This window comes from Chenopodium quinoa, unplaced genomic scaffold (assembly GCF_001683475.1).
Source record: "Chenopodium quinoa cultivar QQ74 unplaced genomic scaffold, ASM168347v1, whole genome shotgun sequence".
NCBI classification, from domain to species: domain Eukaryota; kingdom Viridiplantae; phylum Streptophyta; class Magnoliopsida; order Caryophyllales; family Amaranthaceae; genus Chenopodium; species Chenopodium quinoa.
The window spans coordinates 9,351,656-9,373,103 of NW_018743920.1; the positions used below are offsets into that span (position 1 = coordinate 9,351,656).

A 21,448-nucleotide genomic window follows, 5' to 3' on the forward strand; every position below is an offset into this window, starting at 1 on the left:
ATTGTTTCGTACACTCGGGTATACCATGCACATGGTACACTCGGAAAAACATCACCCTATGAATAAAAGAACATTACCTATAAATAGAAGAACATTACATATAAATAAAAGAACATTGCCTATAAATAAAATAACATTACATATAAATAAAAGAACATTACTTATAAATAATAAAAATCGTAGTTATAATAATTTAAACGAACATAGAGTACATAAAAAAGAACGTTACATATAAAATACAGAACAGTACATACAATAAAAGAACATAACTTAAAAATAAAATAACATTACATATAAATATAAAAGAACATTATCTTTCTAAAAAACAACGTTACATATAAATAATGGAAAAATGCTACTACCCAAACCTATGGAAGAAAATGAAGAACAACAATGGTAGTATCAAAAATTCAAACAATCAAGTAATTACATGATAATAAAGCTTTATATGAACAACAAACATTATCACAAAACACAAAATATAAGTAAAAATAACAAGCAAAGAAAGAGTTCACTATTGAAGCACAACCTAGGGTTTCATATTCATGAAATAGAACAAAGATGAACAAAGAAAGAAAAGTCATACCTCAAATGAATAGAAAACCCTTGTAAAGTGAATTAATAGTGGAAATCAAGCAAGTTGAACACTCAATTGAAAGTTTTTTAGCCAAAATAAAACATACCCAAAATTCTCAAATCTTGAAAAATCCGAAAATTTGGTTGTGAAATTCAGATTTTGGAGTGTAAAATCTAGTATAAGTGTGTTTGTGAGTGATGAATTAAGCACATAAAAACTATAAAAATCAAGAAATAAAATGGAAGAAGAAGTTAGAGGGAGAGGAGAGAGGGTATCGAAGAGGGAGAAAATGAATGGGTGAAATGAACATTACATTACATATAAAATAAAGAACATTACATATAAATGAGCCTTCATAAAAAAAGAACATTAAATATAAATAAAAGAACATTAAATTTGTCCCAATACTCTTTTATTTATATGTAATGTACTTGCGGGTGTACCATGCACATGATACACCCCCTCTACCATACTATTTTCAGTACCCCTATTTGTTCTAATTTTTCTTATTGATCCACATAAATGTTTATGGTTAGTTGGTTACCTATTAGCATTACACATGCATATTAGAATACGAGCCTTTTTAAAACTTATTTTCAAGATTTGAAGGTAGATTTGGATAACTCAGCTATAATATATAATTCATCATATAGTGTTTGTATTACAATTTTTTAATTTTTTTTAAGTAAGTAGGACACTACACTTTAAGTCTTTAACCCTCACTTTTTCTATGGTCATCAATATCATGTTTTGAATGTCCTAAATATTATACTCGTACTTCATATTTATCTATTTTTTTGTTTGTTTGTTTACCATAACACACTAATTTTTTTACCTCATATAAAATATCTAAAGATACTTTCAAATTTTCATTATTCCCAATAAAACTATTTTACCCTAATTTAAAATTACCCCTCCTATTATTCAATTACATTATACAAATAGAAGTACCTGATCCTCTTATTCTCTTCCTCCTCAAAAACCCTAAAAAAAAAATTCTTGTGTTCCAGGGGCTACCACCAACCTTTTGGTTGATGGTAAGCCCCTAATTTCTTAGTTACTTACTAGTTTTTTACTTTATGCTCACAATAATTGTAGTCTCTCTATTTGAGAGTTTTTCTACCCTTATATCGGGTTATTTCTACCCGTATATCGGGTTAATTTTTCTCTCTTTTTGAGAGTTTTGGGGCTATGTTCTTTAATTTCGTACGAAAAATTGATTTGTTGATGAGGAGTTGTGTTGTGTTGCCATGGAGGTTAATTCTACATCTACAATCAATTGTATCGAATGGTGTTCGATTCCAAAGCTACAATAGATCGAAAGACCCCCTCGTGAAAAGCTGTATCAAACAGCGGTGTGAAAGAGGACATTTAGAAATGCCAGATCTAGATAACAACGATCGTAGTTTTGTCACATTAGAATATTATTCGATTCAGTTTGTATTGTATTTGCTAGTTTTGATTTATATTGTAAATGTCGTATGACTCTTCCATTTTTGAATTAATTTCCTTTTCAAAAAAAAAAAAAAAAAAATTACCCCTCCTATCAATACCCTTAATTCTTGTAAGAATATCAAAATGGACACTATTATTGACGGAAGAAGTAACTTTTATGGAGAAAATTACATAAACTAATACTCCATTGATTTTAATAATACAACTATACTAGTACAATACTACCTCTATTTTTTTTAGTTGACACGTTTTGACTTTAGCATTATTCACACACTTCCCTTTGACAGTGTTTTGTGATTTATACGTAATGAAAAATATAGTCATGTGGGGGCTTTGTTAGATTCGTCACAGTATATATTTCAAAATATCAACTTTTTATAATTTTTACTTTTCGATAATTAAAAATATTAACAATTGAATTTATACATTGTCAAACGTGACTAAAAAGAATTGTCAACTAAAAAGAAACGGAGAAAGTATTTCACACTTATATATTTTAAATTCACATGATACTTTTTTGTATTTTTTTTCCTTTTTCACTTTTCAAAAAAATTCAAAAACGACATCCACCAATTTTTATAACGGTCACAAAACCAAAGATTCAAACGGACCACCTAATCCTAACGCCCGTTATTTCCCTCTTTAACCCAAACTTGTTAACGACAATCCCCTTCTTAAGTAACGGCGTCAATTTCACGCCCCCTCTATTTTAACAAACTCTCTCTTTAATTTCACTTTCCTACTTTCTCTCTCTACAAATTAAATAAAAATAAATAAAAAAAAATTAAAATTAAAATCACCAACTCATCATCTTCTCTGTTTATCTAACACAGTCCCACGCAGTCACATTCTTCCTTCATTTTGAATTCTTCTCCTGCAATTTTCCTACCTTTTTCTGGATTTTTGCCGGCCATTTTTATCATTCGAGGTTTCTCTCTCTACATTTTATCTCTCTTCTTATTATCTATTTTTTTTAATTTTTTTTTTTTGAATTTTTTGATGTATTGATCGGAGTTGATTTAGTCGTTTTCGATCTAGCTGCAATGTCACTTTTATTAATCCATTTTGAATTTTTTGAAGAATTTGTTTTAATATTAGTTGTTTTTTTGGTTGTTTTCTGCTTATTATGATTGTTGTTTGTAGCTGTTAAACGCATCTGTAGTTTGAATTTTTGATTTTAGGGGAAAAAATTGAAAATGTGGATCGATTGTACTAGTTGGGGTTTTGTGTTAATTGATCAATTTCTGGTATTGTTGATTTCAGTGTGAAATTGTTGGTTTGATAATACAAGGAATTGTATTTGAGATTTTGTTAGAGTAAATTTTGGTGATGGAGAGGCAGGATAGCAGAAGGAGAGGTGGTGGAGGAGGAGGAGGAGAGATTAATACCGTGTCGCCGGCTCGTACACCAAAGTCCATGGATAAATCTACCAGAGATCTGAGACCGGATACGTCGAATTCGAGTAAGAATGATAGAGAGAAAGGTGTGAATGTTCAGGTTATTGTGAGATGCAGGTGAGATACATTTGAGTGAATTAGTTTCTAATTGTGGAATTTCAATTTAATTAACATACATTTTATTGGGAGAATTGATTTTTAGGGTTTTTGATGTGATTTTAGGCCTTTGAATGAGGATGAAAGAAGACTTCAGATACCTGTTGTGATTACTTGCAATGAGATCAGAAGAGAGGTTTCTGCTGCTCAATTGATAGCTAATAAGCAAATTGATAGGACATTTACTTTTGACAAGGTAATGCATTTATCCATTTTTCACAATTTCTGAACTGATTTTGGTTTCCCCTTTTGTTTTATTGTTTCTATTGCATTTGCATTTTCGGTTTTAGAAGTAAAGATGATAATACTGGTGCATTGGATTACAGGTTTTCGGTCCGACATCGAAACAAATTGACTTGTTTGATCATGCTGTGTCTCCCATTGTTTATGAAGTGTTGGAGGGGTATAATTGCACTATCTTTGCCTATGGTCAGACAGGTACTGGGAAGACATATACTATGGAGGGAGGAGCTAGAAAAAAGGTTACCAGCTTTGCCTTTTTACAGTTTTGTGCATTTGTTGATTCTGGAATGTAGTCTGTTTGTGATGATAGTTGTTTGTATAGCTGATTATGATATTTTTGGGTTTTCTAGAATGGGGAATTCCCAAGTGATGCAGGGGTTATTCCCCGATCAGTTCGCCGGATTTTTGACATATTGGAAGACCAACAAGCTGAGTACAGCATGAAAGTTTCATTTTTGGAGCTGTACAATGAGGACCTAACAGATCTTCTAGCCCCTGAAGAATGCTCAAAGTTCATTGATGATAAGTCCAAGAAGCCATTGGCACTTATGGAAGATGGTAAAGGAGGTGTGTTTGTCCGAGGCTTGGAAGAGGAGATAGTGACTACTGCGGACGAAATTTACAAAATCTTGGAAAAGTGTTCGGCCAAAAGGCGTACTGCAGAGACACTACTTAACAAACAAAGTAGTCGTTCACACTCTATATTTTCTATTACAATTCATATTAAAGAGTTTACCCCGGAGGGTGAGGAAATGATCAAATGTGGAAAGCTTAACCTTGTTGACCTTGCTGGTTCGGAGAATATATCTCGTTCTGGTGCTAGGGAGGTATAAATGGCTGTTTGTATACTGTAGCTATGTCATAATATTCTGCTATAAGTTAGAATTTAAAGATTTCTTGTTCAACCACTTAACACCATGCTGGACACAAAAGTTAACAATATAGGAATGTGTTGGACAGGGCCGAGCAAGGGAAGCTGGAGAGATCAACAAAAGCTTACTTACACTTGGTCGATGCATCAATGCTCTAGTTGAACACTCTGGTCATGTTCCATTTAGGTACGAATTCAAGTGGCCTGTTCATTTAATACCTAGGCAGTTTTTATCACTAAACGTCTTCTACTTAATAAGAGAATTTCCTGGTCATCAGAGATAGCAAATTAACAAGATTATTGAGAGACTCCTTGGGAGGAAAAACAAAGACATGTATAATTGCAACAATTGCACCATCAGTTCCTTGTCTGGAGGAGACCCTTAGCACTTTGGATTATGCATACCGTGCAAAGAATATCAAGAACAAGCCAGAGGTCAGTGATCTAATGACTTCTGTTTGCTGAGTTGTGCTTATTCTGTATCACATGTAATGAATATTGGAGGTAAATCTTAAAATAAATCATTCAAATACTTTTTCAGGTCAATCAAAAGATGATGAAGTCTGCATTGATGAAAGATCTGTACTATGAGATTGAACGGCTCAAGCAAGGTCTTATTCTTTTGCTTCTTCTTGTTGATTTTTTATATTATTACATATTCTTGCACCACCTCGTGTGTTTCAAAATGAGAATTTTTATCTGGAGGCAAATATTTTAACCTATGTGTGCTTATTCTTAAACCAGAGGTTTATTCGGCAAGAGAGAAGAACGGGATTTATATACCACGAGATCGTTATCTTCAAGATGAAGCAGAAAAGAAGGTATATCTTCCACTCTCGATTGATCTATCACTTGAGAGTTTGGCGCTAGCAATTTAACTTTTTATTAACCATTCTGTGATTCAACTTATCCAGGCATTGACAGAAAAAGTGGAGAAAATGGAGCTAGATATGGACTCCAAGGACAAGGTATATGCAATTGCTTAATTTAAGAAGTGTTGTGCTGTTAGTCTTTTGACCTTCAAATCACTTATGGACTCAACTGCATGGTGTTTACGCCTTTTTTTCTTTTTTTTTTGTTTAGCAACTAGCGGTACTTCAGGAGCTCTATAATTCTCAACAGCAGTTGTCTGCAGAGTTGAGTAATAAACTTGAAGTGACACAGGTATAATAATTGTAAAGCATACTGCTAGTGAATATAATGGATTAGCATTTCCTATCCTTGTTGCTTTAGTCTCTCTTTTGTTAACCCACTATATTGACATATGCCACCAGAAAAGGCTTGAGGAAACTGAGCATGCATTCTCTGATCTTGAAGAGAAGCATAGGCAAGCAAATGCAACAATCAAAGAGAAGGAATTTATAATAACTAATCTCCTGAAATCAGGTGAGAAAATTTGAGAATATTTCCTCAAGCATTGTGTCCCTAGAAGGTGGACTTGTGTTATTGTGTTTGATGGTAGTTTCTAACAATCAAGTTTGCATCTTTTTATTTCTTTTTTGCTAAATAAATTTCTAATACATAGGATTTATTGTTGAATATTGATGTAAAGTGTAATGCAATTATTTCAGAGAAAGCCCTAGTTGATCGGGCAATTGACCTTCGGACAGAATTGGAGAGTGCTGTGTCAGATATCTCTTGCCTATACGCGAAAATTGGTTGGTTATCTGAAACTAAGAATGGTTCAATCAACATGTTTGTTATGAGACATATTATAATGGCTTTTAATCCTTGGTTTGGGTTACAGAGCGGAAAGATAAAGTTGAGGATGGGAATAGGACCCTTGTTCAGAAATTCCAGTCTCAGTTGACACAGCAGCTTCAAGCCCTGCATAAAACTGTTGATGCTTCTGTTACCCAGCAAGAGCAGCAATTGAAAGATATGGAGGATAATATGCAATCTTTTGTATCATCCAAATCAGAGGTAATATCCAGTCGCCCATTACCTTGTCCCTGATAACTGAAAAATCATTTCCATTCAATGAATGCTTATTATTCACTTTGCTTGTAGGCTGCTGAAGAATTAAGGCAACGACTAGAAAAGCTGAAAACCATGTATGGCTCTGGCGTCAAAGCATTGGATGATTTAGCAGAAGAACTTGAAGGAAACTCAGTGTTGACATTTGGAGACTTGAACTCAGAAATATCTAAACATTCATCAGCCACAGAAGAGGTAAGATGTGTCTGGTAAATTTGGGAATTTTGTAGTAAATTCTTAAAAGTTAAGAACTTTCACTGATACAAGGCTTTATGACAGCTTTTCAACCAATTTGCTCATGAGGCTGATGCATTGTTGAATGGGCTTCAAAGAGGTCTGAATGATCAGGAAGAAAAGATAATAGCATATGCTCAAAAGCAGCGTGAGGTCAGTTTCACCTTAGTAGTAAATATTGGTTGTTCTTTGTCAGATCGTGTTCTTGGCAAATTGCCAATTGGCCTAACTGTTTGATCTGTGTAACTGTTGCAGGCACATTCCAGAACTGTGGAGACTGCTCGTTCAATTTCTAAAGTTACTCTGAACTTTTTCAACACCTTAGACGTACATGCATCTAAATTAACTTGTATAGTGGAAGAAGCACAAACTGTTAATGAACAAAAGTTGTCAGATTTGGAAAGAGAGTTTGAGGTAATTTTATTTGTGTTTTTGACAGTGCTTTGTATCTCCCACATATCTAGCTCTAATATACTTTTGTTGCATTTGCAGGAGTGTGCCGCAAAGGAAGAGAGGCAATTATTGGAGAAAGTGGCAGAACTTCTTGCTACTTCAAATGCAAGGAAAAAGGATCTGGTTTGTTTCTATTGCTTCTTCACTGTTAATTTGACTCACTTTTCGCGTACATTTAGAAAGTTACCTGAGCTCACCAATAGCTCTTGATGAATCCATCTCTCTCTAATCCTACTAACTTTTGATATTTATGATAATGTGCATGTTTGCTCTATCACTTAAGTCATGTTTCTGCTATTATCTTAAACATGTGCTACTTCTTGTTGTAGGTTCAAGCAGCAGTTACTGGTCTTAGAGATAGTGCGGCCTCCAGGACTACTCAACTTCAGCAAGAGATGTCAACTATGCGAGAAGATACGGCAACTGTCAAGGATACTTGGACAGTTCATGTTGAAAAATCTGAATCCCAGTATCTTGAGGATACTTCTGCTGTAGAAAATGGAAAGAAAGACCTTGAAGGAGTCCTGCATAGCTGGTATTTTGATACTTGGTTTATGAGTACTATGACTCAGTAATTTTTTGGTCCTTATTTTCTTCCAAGCTTATCATGTATTTTATGAAATCCCACAGTATGGACAAGGCAAAGATGGGAGCACAACAGTGGAAGGATGCGCAACAATCGTTGCTGAGCCTTGAAAAATGCAATATTTCTTCGATTGACAAAATTGTAAAGTGAGTGGCTCACTTTTTTTGATCAGCATTCCTGGTTTAAAGGGTACTTTTGACTATTCATGCACGTATTTACAATTTATTATTTTTTTTTTATTAGGGGAGGAATGGAAGCTAATCAAAGACTTCGGACAAAGCTTTCTTCTTCTGCGTCATCTACTTTAGAAGATGTAGATGTCACCAACAAGGGTCTTCTTGCTTCAGTTGACTGTGAGTTTTGAATATTATTAATTCATTGTAGATCATGTTTTGTCCTTGCTCTTTATAACTAACAGTTGAGGGGGAAACCTGCAGATTCTTTGCAACTAGATAATGAAGCACGTGACAATCTTGACTCAATCATTACACCTTGCTGTGAAGACGTAAGGCAACTGAAGAGTGGCCATCACCATAAAATTGTCGAAATTACCGACCATGCTGGAAAATGCCTTTTGACTGAATACAAGGTGAGAATCTAAAATGGTGTTCACATACTTTACAGGGTTGCATGGATTCTTACACTCTATCAACCTTCTTTTCAATGAGACCAAATTCCAAGTTGAGGAGAACATTACCAGGATAACTTAATAATAAAATTCTATCACATAGCTAATATCACCCAGAAAATGTAGGGTGGTGGTATCTTGACTAGGATTGCAAGTCATATGAGGGTTGGTTCTAATTTGATGGCCACAGTCTGGCTCTGTCTACTTTCCAACTTGAAAAAGTCAGTGTTTTCTTTAGAGGGATCTTAATTCTCAAGTCACTGCTTTCTCTGAGAAATGCTCATCTAGTCATCTGATTGTCTGAAACTCTGAACATGTCATAAGATCATTTGAACTGTATTTTACCAGGAAAAATCTATTGAATATCTCTAATTCTTCTTGTTTGAACAGGTGGATGAGCCAACTTGCTCGACACCAAGGAAGAGATCAATCAACCTACCAAGCGTGACATCAATAGAAGAACTTCGGACACCTGCTTTCGAGGATTTGTTGAAGTCATTTTGGGACCTAAAGTCTGGAAAGCAGACAAACGGTGATGTGAAACATATTTTCGGACAAGAGGGTGCTCAGTCTGTAAGAGACCCCAGGCTTCCTCTCATTGCAATTAACTAGATTGAGAGTCGGCGTTTTGATTATTAGATGCATCAATAGCAGTATGCAGAAACCATGTACAGTATACAAACCATGTAACTTCAATTTCTTTATTCGTTCATTGTTTTGTTGGATGAATCTCAACGTGTGTAATCCGGGAACATTCTGTAGAAGAGTAAAGTTTTCAAGGATCATTGTACTACTCTCTTCTTCTTATTGATGTATAAGAGTTCTTACGAGTTATCTCAGTATTTGTTCACTTTTCCTTGGGGCAATTACACACTGATTGGGGATTTCATCAGGGATAACAAGAATTTCAATTCTCAGATTATCGTTTTTTTTCTTAAAAAAAATATTCTAATGCGAATCCGAGCCATTCATCCAATTTACTGTACCATACTATCATCTGTGGTATCACTTTTGGATGGCTAGTCAATGCTAATTTTCAAGATAAACTTTTGATTGGAAAAACTCGAAAAATAAGTTTAGGGGATGCTAAGTTCAGTACAACTATAGTAGTACTTCGTAACTTTTAAAGAGATTAAATAGGTAAGGATAAATTCAGGCCAAGTGAACCAACCAACAATTAATTATTGACAACTGATCATAAAATTGTACACTAATTTAAACAAACTTATTACAAGTATAATTAAATGCAGATGTAATTACATCAAATACAATGTGAGAAGTTACCTATATATCACTAGAAAACATAGTTATACACTATAATTTCCAATTAACTAGAGAGCCGTAAACTTTGGTTGGGTACTTCAGTACTTAAAAGTCTTAAACCATGCAATCTTTAGCAATCTTTAATCCTCCATTAGAAAGCCATAAGCTTTGGTTGGGTCCTTAAGTACTTGAGTACCTTAAACTTCTTTACAATTAATTAAAAACTTTATGCATAATAACTTAATAAGTGTAATGATATGCCTATTAAACTTCATTTTTAAGTACTGTAGTTATCAAGTAATTATTTTAAACAACCAAAAATTAAGTATGTTATTCAAATTCTGTAAAATAAAAAGGGTATGTAATTCAAATTAACTTATTCAGTGTGGCAGTCTGATAAACGTTAAATACAAGTATCAATTTCAATAAAAAGGTGAGTAGGTGACTTATCTTTAATTCTTTATCAATCATACCCATGATGTTGGTTCATTAAGAGAGATGACTTTCACATTATTCATTGGAATGTCCAATTTAAAAATCCATTGATTGTTTATTTTCCCAATTGATCACTTATTGGTTGAACTTACGAAACTTGCACACTTATTGGTTGAACTTACGAAACTTGCAACCAACAGGACTACAGCTAAAATAAAGAACACGACCTGCAATAATCTAGCCTATCTAGCTAATTGGCTTTAGTGGCTTGCATAAGTAAGATCTAATTCTTTCATAATTGGTAGTGTCAAGTAATTATGGTCGAGAAAAAAAAAAACACTCCATAGTCCATACCAAGATGGCCACGTGTTCAACAAACAATATACTACATGTATAACAATGTATGAATGAATGTACGTAAAACGCGTGTGATGTACACATCATTCTGTATAATATTATAATAATACACATGCCAATAATATGTCATATAATACACAATAAATGTATTGTTACAATGATTACAATTAACAATATAATCTCAACACACCTTCATCACATTTAAAAATCATTTTAGATTTTCGTAAAAAAAAAAAAAATCATTTTAGAAGCTCACAAAAATATAAAATGATGTAGTAACTAGATTAATAAATAAAAAAAAAGGGCAAAACGCAGCGTAGCATTAAGAAAACAACACCCTCTGCAACGGTCTGGGCTTGGTATGAGTCTCCGTCTCTCTCTTAGCAATAACAACAAAAACTCTCGTCTTCCTTTCTCTTTCTTTCTTAGTTTCTTGGGTTTTCTCTCTCTTCTGAAAATAAAAACCTTTCCTCTTTCATTTTCTCTCTCCTCTTCTTCTCCTCTTTTCTTCTTCTCAATTCATTCATGCCCTTTTTCGTCATTTTCTCTCTCTAATATTAATCAGACGCCCGTAATTCCTCCACGTCTGCTTCGTCTTCTTCCTCCCTTCGATATTTATATAACCGCTTCTCCTCTTTTCTCTCTCTTTCTCTTTCTATTTCACTCTACTTTTTCTAGGGTTTTCTGGGTCGCTGCTTTTACCGCATTCTTCGATTTCATGGCTGCTTACTCTTCTCTCTCCTTGATGATTTGGTGTTTCTGCGAATCGTCAAATTAGGTATTTTTTGATCTATTTGATTTTTGAATTGTGTTTGTTATTGGTTTAATTTGTTGTTATGGCATTGTTGATTGATTTTTTTCTTTTGTTTGGGGCGTGTGATTGTTTTTTGTTTTTGTTGTTTTTTCCCGCTAGTTTGTTGTTTTGGTTTGAAGTTTTGAAAATTTTGTTGGGTGTTTCTAGGGTTTTGATTGGAATTTCGATTTGATCAATTGAGGTCGTCTTGTTTTGGGGTTGAGTTGTGAGCCAGGGGATAAGAATTCGAGTGTGTTGAGCTGAGTTGGGGAGGAGGTTAGTGTGTGTTTAATGGTTATGTTAGATGGCTATTGAAAAGAACAACGTTAAGGTGGTGTCGCGGTTGGATTCGGAGTTTTCTGTGGGGAGTAGGAGTAGGGAGAGTATGTCGAGTGATGATGATGAGTTTCGTAGGAGGAATTCCGGGGATTCTGAGGATGATGATGAATTTGATGATGCTGATTCTGGGGCAGGATCGGATGATTTTGATTTGTTGGATTTAGGGGAAACCGGGTCTGAATTTTGCCAAGTTGGGGACCAGACTTGTTGCATCCCTTTTGAGGTTTATGATCTTCCTGATTTACATGGAATTTTGTCGTTGAATGTTTGGAATGATTGCTTGACTGAGGAAGAGAGGTTCGGCCTCACAAAGTACCTGCCTGACATGGATCAGGAGATGTTCATGCTGACCTTGAAGGAGCTGTTTGGAGGTGGAAATTTCCATTTTGGTAGTCCTATAACTAAGTTAAATCAGATGTTGAAGGGAGGGCTGTGTGAGCCGAGAGTTGCTCTGTATCGCCAGGGGCTGAATTTCTTTCAGATACACCAGCACACTCATTTATTGCGGAGGTATCAGGATTCAATGGTCAGTAATTTCTTACTCATGAAGGAAGCTTGGCAGAAATGCAAGGGTTATAGCATTGAGGAGAAACTGCGTGTTTGGAATATAGCGAAAAGTCAAAAGAGTTTGATGGGGGAAAGGAATGAATACATGGGGTCTGAGTCTTCCGAAAGGGAGTCGGGTGAGGCTTTGTTGAGGTCAAAGAGACGGAATGCTGGGAAGAAAGCAGGATATGATCCTCTATATGGTGCCAGTCCTGCTTTTGATTTCTCTGGGGGAAGGGGAGGATCTGGTGATGTTACCAAATATGAGCAGCAAAATCCAAAAGGATTGTTGAAGGTGGCTGGAATGAGAAACCCTTCTCCGAATGTAGTATCATCACGTGTCCATTCTCGTGTATATCGCCACCAGAACATGAACACTGGTGCTCATGGCTCAGACTTGGTTGCCTCTAGAATGGGCAAGGCAGCTATGCATGATATTATGACAACTAGTGGGGATGACGAGCAAGAGATGTATGGCATTGCTACACAGAGATATTGGAATGGTATGGATGGAAATATGATGGTTAGGGGGAGGCCTGTCAGGTCAACAAAGAACCATGAAGCTTTTGTAGATGATGAATGTGATGGTGACAATTATGCAAGTCGGCATCAATCTTCAAAGCCTGATTTAGCTGCTCATGGTAGGAACTTGAACATTAATCAGCTGTCTGATATTAAAGTCTTAACTGCTAAGCCGTCAAATGTGAGAGGTTTGCTTGATTCTTCCAGAAGGGCTAAGTATATTGATCCTGTATACAACCAACAAATGAGACCTGCTAAAGGCCGTTCTTCACAGCTTGCTTTGAAAAGGAATCTGGCTGGCTATGCAGATGCTTCGGAACCATATTGGATGAAGAATCAACAGGGAGAGGCATACTTAACTGATCCTTCGTATGATTATGAGGGTATTGATGTTGAGACCAGGAAACTGAAGGTGGGCAGAGAATTTCCTGATCATAGATTTACATCTCTGCAAGCTTCCCAACAGATAGAGGATAGAACCTTTCATCCAGAGAAGCGAGCAAAGCTTTTTTCTGAGAATTTTAGAGGGGCTGCAGTGCGAAATGGAGGGTCTAGTATGTTTCCCTTAAATGGTGATAGAGTGTTTCATGGAGGTGAAGAAACAGAGTCTGACTCATCCGATCAACATGAGGCAGACCAGGATAACAGTTCTATGATCATGTCCAAGCGAGCAAAACATGGCCGCATGGATATTTCTCAGTCTCCCTTGTCCAGGTCAATTTTGGACGAGAAGAAGGTGAAACGGACGAAGAAGGGTGTTAAAGGAAGTGTTTTGACTCGTGAAGGGATGCTACCTGACTCTAGTACAATGGCTAATTTTGAAAGGCATTTTCCAAGGCCAGAGATCGAATCTTATCCGTCAAAAATGAGGCAAAACTTTGCCACAAGAGTGGCAGAGGATTATTATTATGGTGGTGGTTTTGGAAACTCATGTTTTGAAAGTGATATGAAATCAACTTACAGACTTGGAAGGAATGGCCAAGTTCTATCTGAGGTTGCTGGAAGCTCTCCTATGTCCATGAATATTCCCTCATCTGTGGAGAGAAGGCAGAAAGGAAATGTTGGCTATGAATTTTCCTTGCAGTCCAAGAACATGAGAGGTTACAATCTTGAAGAGAATGGGGTTATATTTGATGGCAACCCAATGGGCAGAGGTTCCAGGGACTTGGATTCTACTACATTAGTCGGTTGCACTTCATCCACTAAGAAGAAGAAGAAGAGAAAGGAAGTTTTTGCAGAAATTAATGGGCAAGATGGATCTGATTACTTGACGTCTCATCAGCAGCTTTCTGATTCCACCCCCTTGAAGAATTGGGCCAAAAAAAGACTGGAGACAGAGTGTGGTTCCCCAGGTGCCAGTACATCAGAAGTTCCTGTTCTAGAGGCTGTGATTGCAGATCCAGAGCCAGAGATTAAACCTCAAAAGAAGCCATTTGTTCCAATAACACCTACTGTACATACTGGTTTCTCTTTCTCCATTGTTCACCTTCTTTCAGCTGTTCGCATGGCATTGATTACTCCCAGTCCTGATGGTGCTTTGGAGGGCCAGAAGCATAATGAGAACACTGGAGCAGAACCTGAAGATAAGAATGTGAAGCAAGAATGTGGAAATGGTTCCGTGGAACGGTTAGATATGAACATTCAATGTCCTGAAAACTCAAATGTTCCTTCTATAACAGTTCAGGAAATTGTGAATCGTGTAAGATCTAGTCCTGGGGATCCGTGTATTCTTGAGACTCAGGAGCCACTTCAAGATCTAGTTAGAGGAGTTTTGAAGATTTTCTCATCCAAAACCGCACCCCTGGGAGCCAAGGGTTGGAAGCCACTGATATGTTATGAGAAGTCCGCCAAATGCTGGTCTTGGACTGGACCAGTTTCACAGAGTTCAACAGACCATGAAACCTCTGAGGAGTTGACTTCCCCAGAGGCTTGGAATATTTCTCGTAAAATGCTTGTAAAGTTGGTTGATTCATATGCTAACTGGCTTAAAAGTGGTCAAGAGACTCTGCAGCAAATTGGAAGCCTTCCTCCACCACCACAGGAGTTAATGCAGCTAAATTTTGATGAAAAAGAAAGGTTCAGAGACTTGAGAGCTCAGAAGAGTCTAACTACCATTACCCGAAGCTCTGACGAAGTTAGGGATTATTTCCGCAAGGAAGAGCAACTGAGGTATTCAGTTCCTGATAGAGCATTCTCTTATACCGCTGCTGATGGTAAGAAATCTATAGTTGCTCCATTGAGAAGATGTGGTGGTAAGCCGACTTCAAAAGCTCGAGATCATTTCATGTTGAAACGTGATAGACCTCCTCATGTTACCATCCTTTGCCTTGTCAGAGATGCAGCTTCTAGATTACCGGGGAGCATTGGTACCAGAGCTGATGTTTGCACTTTGATAAGAGACTCTCAGTATATTGTGGAGGATGTCACTGATTCTCAGGTTAATCAGGTTGTTAGTGGGGCCCTGGATCGTTTACATTATGAGCGTGATCCATGTGTACAGTTTGATGGAGAGAGGAAATTGTGGGTTTACTTGCATAGAGAACGGGAAGAAGAGGATTTTGAGGATGATGGTACCTCATCTACCAAGAAATGGAAGAGGCAGAAGAAAGATGTAACTGAGCAAGATGACCAAGTTACTGTTGCTTGCCAGGGAAACATAGAAAATAATGGATTTGATTTGAGCTCTGATCTCAATGTTGTGCCAACAGGCCTAAATAGTGAAAAAACATCAGTTGTAATTCATGATGATACAGGACAAAGAACAGAAGACAACGCTAAGGCTAGTCACATGCCTGATGAAGCTGCTTCCCCGCAAATGCTGGAAAGTAGATTGCAGTGCCAAGATGTCTCAACGAAAGAAGAATTTATTGAGGAAACATAGTAGAAAATAGAGATGGGTCGGACTTGTTGGAGCATTCTCCTAAGCGGTGTTTTCTCAGGTATTAAATATGTATACTCTCTTTCTCACTCTCTCTCCTGTATGTGTGTTGGATAAAAACATGAATGTATGTTGTAATTTTAGTAATGTTGAGTACTCTTTGGACTGAATTGGAGCACCCCTTTATATGGCCTGGTTGTTATTTATGTTATGCATGGTCTCATTTTCAGTACCATGTAATTGAAAATTCCTGGACAACTTATGCGATATTTTTTTTTTTTGTTTGCTTTTTTTGCAGGATTAAGCTCTTGTATGTTGACCTTCCTGTCAAGCCTTGACGATGTATGATATATTACGAGGTGCTACATTTCTTTTTTGTGTATTACTGATATTAAAGCTAATCCAAAAAGTAGAGGAGAAAATGGATAAAAAAAGTAAAATGGTCGAAAATTGGTTGTCTTGTGAATACAGCTAGTACAGTTAGGCTTTTTTCAACGTCTACAGCTTGGTAAATAATGTATTTGAATTGAATAGTATCATCACTTCGAAATCAAAGTGTCTCCATATCAGATTCTTTATTGTTTCTGTTAATGTAGTCTGCTTTAGCATATATCCCTTATCTAATGCTTGCTTCTGCATATGTCAAGTATTTACTAGATCAAGAACAATGAGCCAAAAATTTCACCTTTATATTGCCATGCCTTCTTGATGTTGTGCTATACAGACAGTAAAAGTATCCTTAATACTTGTGTGACATCAGTCTGAACAGACAAATTCTTGCAAAAGCTGATATGGAATGCCAGGACCATGAGTTGGGGATGAACCAGCGGCTTCATTTCTGAGACTCATCTTTGACCCACTTAATCTACCTCTACCATTGATGAGCACTCTCATCAAGAACTTAAGTGGGATTGAGATGGAACTCAGATGTGGGCTCATTTCTTACAGATGCTGCTGTCTGTTTTCCGTGTGTGCTATCTGGTTGATATCAGAGGAAACTGACGAGTGTCTTTACTTGTGGTTGCTGCACGGTTGCGAGACTTGCGACCCCTTGAATGTTTAAATTTCATTAATGATTTAACTTAAAAGCTTGAATATGTGGATACGCTATGCACAGGGTTCCTGTTTTTCCTTGCATCAGAGTTCTAGTTCTATTGAATTGAGCCGAATTCTCTGATGTGTTAGTGCAAGGCAGCTGGTGCACGTATTGATGTTTTCTTTGCCTGTCGCCATGGCTGATGGCTCCGTGCTATTTATCTCAGGTACTGGAGTGGTGACATTGATATAAGATTATATCTTTATACTCTCTAAATTTTAAAGCTTAATCTTATTAAAATCACTCGAGTGGTTTTTAAATCAATATTTAGTTGATTTTACCAGTTACAATTTTTAGTTTGAATTTCAATTTCTGCTGTTTTACTGGATTATTTATTGGTAAGAGATTTTGCATGATTGATGCATTTCCATTGTCAATACACAAAAAATGTACCTTTGAATTAGCTTTGTAATCTACAGGCTACAGCTTACCTTTGACTTACTTCAAATACTTTATTTTCTTGCTGTACTTTGTTTGACATCAGTTGCCCCCTACTAAGTACTGCCTGCTTGACCAGGCTCTCATTTTTCTCCAGAAACATTCATGCTTAGTATATATTAAACTCAATATCTCAATTTTAGATGTGTTGTGTTGAGTCTCTCTCTCAAGCATCAACCCACCCGCATCACAGACCTTGAAAACCTAAGAACCCGGCATTTGCGTGATTGATTGTTGGGTTGGTTCAGATGACCAACAAGAAGAGCAGAGGAGATTCATCAAACCAGATGCTGCTTAACGATAGAGATGTATTGGATCAAATCAGGGCTCTGGCAAGGTCGCTATTATTCCCGACACTAACATTTATCAAAGGTAGTTCCTGGGAAAACACCAAGAAGAGGTTCAAAGCGAATGCTGTGGGTGGCAAGCTCTTGAAAGATAAATTTCATCTTGTGATTGGTAAAATTGTTTACTTTTTCATTTGACTTTCGGATTTTCTGCTTTCAGCATAAAAAAATTAGATTTTTTTCATCAATCACAAATTCAATCAATATTATCTACTGTACTAAACATAATAAGGATGTTGTATTTGTATAACGTTCAATAAATAACATAGTATGTTTTATAAAGTTATCTTCAATAACAGAGTATATGGCAAGAGTAACAGCCTAATGTCTGTATTAAAGCAATGCAATATCATCTCCATTTTTTTTAAGATACCATCCCCAATGGCCCCAAGTGAAGAAAAAGAGACTTCGGGAGAATTAGTATTGCAAAATCAATTTTCTTTCCCACCCACTACCACATCCTAACCTTCACGCTCACTCAAACCTCCACCACCATATCATGACTGACCATGACCACAATGCTCGCATTACCACTGCAACTAAGCTACGGGCAGATCCACATTCGCTGCAGCCACATTACATTAGTTAAGTGATATGAAATCATTGATTAGGACGATATGATTCCTTGTTTATGAGAAGTTAGTATAGTTTGAAAACTATTTCTGGACAGAGTGAGGAAGTATAAAATTATTTCACCAACACTTATCGAAAGCCTTCTTCAAAATCTTTTCTTAGAAATGAGTGATTCAGAAGAATTTGCGGGCGAATTGTATGATATGTTGGCAAGGCGAATGAAGTTGGATACTTCAAAAGGGATAACAATTGATGAAATGAGAATGTTTTGGGAAGATATGACTAGCCAAGATTTTGATATCCGTTTGCAAATCTTCATTGACATGTAAGCTGATTATTTGATGGCCATTTTTATGTTCCAGTATTTTCTCTCTGATTTGCTCCCAAGAAATGGTCAAGTCTTGATGGATTTTGTTCTTTGTAGGTGTGACAAAGATGGAGATGGGATGCTATCGATAGATGAGGTTTGCGAGGTAATGAATACAAATGATTCTTCAATGGTACGTCTTTTCTATTGTAGTGAACTTTTCATGCTAACAACTAACATGAAGTTCCCTTTTATTTGAACATTAGGCAATAGTTTTAAGTGCCTCGGCTAACCAACTTGAGAAAGTCAAGTCACAAGCACAAAATTATGCATCTTTGATCATGGGAGAGCTGGACTCAGATTGCCAAGGATATATAGAGGTCTTTTGTTGCTTTTTTCGTCTTTTCTTTTTTAGCTTCTGATACTGAAGTACCATTGGTAATATACAGTTGTGGCAACTTGAAGCATTTTTAGAGGAAATGTGGACTTCAACCAATCACCGAATCCATGGGATTGACTTGGATCGTCAACCAACATGTCCAACAATGTGAGAAGACATCATGACCATATTATAAGGAGTAACATGGTTTCAGCATTTTACTTTCCACTGCAAGAAAATGAGCCTGACTTTCATAAATCCGTTGTTTTACAGTTTTCAAAATATAAACATCAAAGGCCTATGTGGAACTCCCGAGAAGAGTTACAAAGAGTATGAAATTCTCTTACTCATTGGAATCGGCACTGGAGCAACTTTTTTCACCAGCATCCTCAAGGATCTCTTGAATAACTTGAAGGAAAGCAGCACACAGGTACCTAACTAAACACCAGAACGCTGCTCAGTCAATTCGTTAAAGATCATTCTGAGATCTTCTAGGATCTTGTTTGAGTCATTGAGTGAGGTATTTTTGAAATGAATGCAGGATATTGAGAGCAGAAAGAGGCCTGAAAAGGCGTACTTTTATTGGGTTACAAGTGAACAGGGCTCCTTTGATTTGTTCAAGGATGTCGTGGATGATATTGCACAATATGATTCAGATGTGGGTATTGCTAGACCAAGTAATTCATTTCATTTTTAGCAGTTAACTTGTCATGTGCTTCAGTATTTGGTCTATTTTTTGTTCTAGTATTGATCACTTAACCAATGTCCCTTTATTTACTTTGGAACTTCAATTAACAGAATGTGATAGAAATCTGTTACTACTTGACTAGTGTGTATGAAGAAGGTGATGCTCGATCTGTACTTATACAAATGGTACAATCATTGCAGTATGCTAGGAACAGAGTTGATGTGATTTCTGAAAGCCAGGTAAAATAAACTTTCCACCAGTTGGTTAGATCAATTACCTTAATACATGATCTCTTTTATCAGCTGTCACTTTGGTAAAGTCTAACATAGAATTTGAACAGATAAAAACATATTTTGCAAAACCTGAATGGTACAAGGTAGGTGAGAAACTAGCTGCCACACACAAATCACAAAAAATAGGTATTTTTTTTTTAATTTTTTTTCCAAGTATCTGAATTCTGAAAGTGACCAGTAATTTAGTTATGTTTAATTTTGTTGTTCTTGACATAACGCCTTGACTAATTAATGTTCAAATATGTATTATCATTATATTGTAGGTGTATTTTGTTGTGGAAATCAAAGTGAGATAAAATTATTGAGGAGGTTTTGCAAATATGTTGGCCTTAATATTACCTTCCACTTCCACAAGGAGAACCTTTAGAGTTCAGATACAGCAAAAAAAAACAGCAGGGGAAATAACAAATGAATGCGAACCTGTCTGATTGATTGCTCAAGATTCATTCCCTTCAATCTTCTCTGGATGCTCAAGAGTTTATAACAATTTGCCCAGCTAGTTCAATAAAAGGAGATAAGAGCTGTCTGTTACACTCGTATTGCATGTGAATATGTAAATTTTTTTTTGGGACTTATTTGTTATTTACTGATATGATTTGTGTGGAATACGAACCTCTTTTATTTTCTCAGGAAAATACCTAATATCAAAATTCTGGTTTACGCGTCTAATTTTAATCTATGTAGTAACCTTCATTCGTGTACGCATCTAAAATTAATCTTCATCAAAGGGGCTGCTTCGATGCTTTGGAAACTTTGACTACCAGAAAATTGATCAATGATCCCTTTTTAAGGCTATATTGATCAGTTTATGACGTATATCATGAACACCGTTTAGCAAAAAATAATAATATAGGTTGATTAGTTCCATTAATGTAGTTTTGTTCATTAGAGAGTGAGAAGATGAAATTAGACAAACTTACAGAATATAGATGCAGTTTCATGATGTGCTATACTGCTATGCTAATAAAATTGCTAAGTGTTTTGGCCTTGATCCCTAACAAAACCCTTCAAGTTCCGCCACTGGATTTTAGGGTGACGATTACAATATCTTTGAGCCAGGGGAAAAGTTCAAACACTAACAAGGCGATATTATAAGCATGCAGATATTGTCTTTTACAAAAAAAAAAAATATTCTATAAAAAGCCAGCAGGGTTGATAATAACTACAATTGACAGATTAAGTGGTTTGCCTCAATAAGATCTAGAACGTGTGATCTACACTGTACTACTGCTTACCATTTCTACTTTTTACTTCGTATAAAGCCCTAATCACTTCGATTTTATGTAAGTGCTAACTGTACTTTGGTTGCCAATCTTGCATTCAGTTGCACTGTATGCCCTGTATTTAGGTTACTAACTCGTTGAGCCCGCATTCATTCGAGCCATTTCTCTAAGAAAGCTTCATACTATCATTAGTTAATCATCACAATGTTTTGACTGAGTCATTTCTTGAGTGTTTATCCAAAAAGCCCTTTAATCTTTATTTTCCACCGGAAAATTTCTATAATTCTATCAGAAGTTTTTACTAACAGTAGGAGGAGGGGTAATGGAGCATGATGATTATGTTGAAATCACCATGGATTTAGTAGGAGATTCGCTAGTAATGAAGATTGATGAA

At 36.2% G+C, this 21,448-nt stretch overlaps 3 protein-coding genes across 5 annotated transcripts; all 3 read left to right on the forward strand.

The window, feature by feature from the left end:
* Positions 1-2,521: 2,521 nt before the first annotated feature.
* On the forward strand, positions 2,522-9,429 carry LOC110688500 (kinesin-like protein KIN-5D). 2 transcript variants are annotated; one of them, XM_021865261.1, is made up of 23 exons: positions 2,522-2,960; positions 3,348-3,546; positions 3,652-3,781; positions 3,912-4,067; positions 4,179-4,655; positions 4,789-4,886; positions 4,978-5,134; positions 5,241-5,310; positions 5,444-5,520; positions 5,614-5,667; positions 5,783-5,863; positions 5,974-6,085; positions 6,271-6,357; positions 6,447-6,622; positions 6,710-6,871; positions 6,956-7,063; positions 7,166-7,324; positions 7,403-7,486; positions 7,693-7,898; positions 7,994-8,095; positions 8,193-8,302; positions 8,387-8,538; positions 8,968-9,189. In XM_021865261.1, exons 2-23 carry the CDS (start codon positions 3,362-3,364, stop codon positions 9,187-9,189), a joined length of 3,165 nt encoding a protein of 1,054 aa, XP_021720953.1. In that variant the 5' UTR covers positions 2,522-2,960; positions 3,348-3,361. The 2 variants fall into 2 exon arrangements, with proteins under 2 accessions (XP_021720953.1, XP_021720952.1); XM_021865260.1 differs by having other exon boundaries at positions 2,534-2,960; positions 3,296-3,546; positions 8,968-9,429.
* Positions 9,430-10,727: 1,298 nt separating this feature from the next.
* LOC110688501 lies at positions 10,728-16,295 on the forward strand. Its single transcript, XM_021865263.1, has 3 exons — positions 10,728-11,410; positions 11,594-15,771; positions 16,009-16,295. Exon 2 carries the CDS (start codon positions 11,730-11,732, stop codon positions 15,711-15,713), a length of 3,984 nt encoding a protein of 1,327 aa, XP_021720955.1. The 5' UTR covers positions 10,728-11,410; positions 11,594-11,729; the 3' UTR covers positions 15,714-15,771; positions 16,009-16,295.
* Positions 16,296-16,662: 367 nt separating this feature from the next.
* LOC110688502 (putative respiratory burst oxidase homolog protein J) lies at positions 16,663-20,524 on the forward strand. Of its 2 annotated transcripts, XM_021865264.1 has the most exons (11): positions 16,663-16,972; positions 17,493-17,703; positions 18,327-18,489; positions 18,589-18,637; positions 18,738-18,851; positions 18,921-19,018; positions 19,124-19,280; positions 19,392-19,508; positions 19,649-19,777; positions 19,879-19,957; positions 20,095-20,521. In XM_021865264.1, the coding sequence occupies exons 1-11, from the start codon at positions 16,949-16,951 to the stop codon at positions 20,196-20,198; spliced, it is 1,245 nt and encodes a 414-aa protein (XP_021720956.1). In that variant the 5' UTR covers positions 16,663-16,948; the 3' UTR covers positions 20,199-20,521. The 2 variants fall into 2 exon arrangements, with proteins under 2 accessions (XP_021720956.1, XP_021720957.1); XM_021865265.1 differs by lacking the exon at positions 19,879-19,957 and having other exon boundaries at positions 20,095-20,524.
* Positions 20,525-21,448: the final 924 nt, after the last annotated feature.